The sequence below is a fragment of the Octopus bimaculoides genome, chromosome 20, assembly GCF_001194135.2.
Source record: "Octopus bimaculoides isolate UCB-OBI-ISO-001 chromosome 20, ASM119413v2, whole genome shotgun sequence".
NCBI classification, from domain to species: Eukaryota; Metazoa; Mollusca; class Cephalopoda; order Octopoda; family Octopodidae; genus Octopus; species Octopus bimaculoides.
Window position 1 is genome coordinate 37,102,883 of NC_069000.1, and position 991 is coordinate 37,103,873.

Sequence of the window (991 nt, forward strand, 5' to 3'; positions counted from 1 at the left end):
GTAATTTCTCACAGGAATTTCCAATGGCCGGATAACTGAAGAGATGGCGGCGTGGGTTCCCACCCCCACCGGCATCCGAAACTCGGAGTTTTATCATGGCTACCGAATAAGTGTCACATATTTTTACATATAAATTCGTCTATTTACATAATATCGAGATCTATTTCTTTCTTTCTTTTGTTGTCCTTTCTATCAATGTATATATATATATATATACCCGCTTATGCTGTTTAACACTAATCTTGCATACATTGATATAAAATATATGCCTGTTTGTATTCATTCATAGCTTTATGCAAAGAACGATGTCAAAATGGAGGTCGATGTGTTAAGAAAGGTCACTGTTGGTGTGCCCCAGACTTTTATGGTGAAGCTTGCCAATATCGTAAGTAAAATTTCTCTCTTTCAAGTTACGTATTGAAATATTAAAATGACAAATTCATTAAAATAATTACCTGTTGGCTACTGGGTTCCATAATGGGCTAGCCCCACCCCTCACCCTACAAAAATTTCATACCTTGTGCCTATACCCGAAAGAATAATATATATACATACATACATACATACATACGTACATACATACATGTTATAATATAAATAATATATATGTGCATTTAAACATACGTATATGTACATACTTACACATATACGTATATACATATGCATATGTGGGCACAGGGCGTCACAGAACGTAAACAACATGAAATACGAAAACAACGAGAAATACGAAATACGAATACATGGAATATGAACTGTTTTTGCGAACAACGAAAGAAACAAATGGAAAACAAGACAAGCAACATGTATATATATATATATATATATATATATAAATTCTTTTCTTTCTTTCTTTTCTTTTTTATTCTTTTATTTGTCTCGCTTTTTTCCGAACCGCTAGGTTACGGGGACGTAAACACACCAGCATCGGTTCTCAAGCGATTGTGGGGGGACACAGACACACAAACATATACATATACTTACATACATACAT

At 34.0% G+C, this 991-nt stretch overlaps 1 protein-coding gene across 1 annotated transcript in view; it reads left to right on the top strand.

The window, feature by feature from the left end:
* LOC106871144 (protein shifted-like) overlaps positions 1 to 991 on the top strand; it is a 92,118-nt gene that overhangs the window by 58,616 nt on the left and 32,511 nt on the right. The window contains exon 4 of the mRNA XM_014917454.2: positions 290 to 385. Within this exon, the coding sequence (XP_014772940.2) occupies positions 290 to 385 (96 nt within the window). The remainder of the gene's footprint in view (positions 1 to 289; positions 386 to 991) is intronic.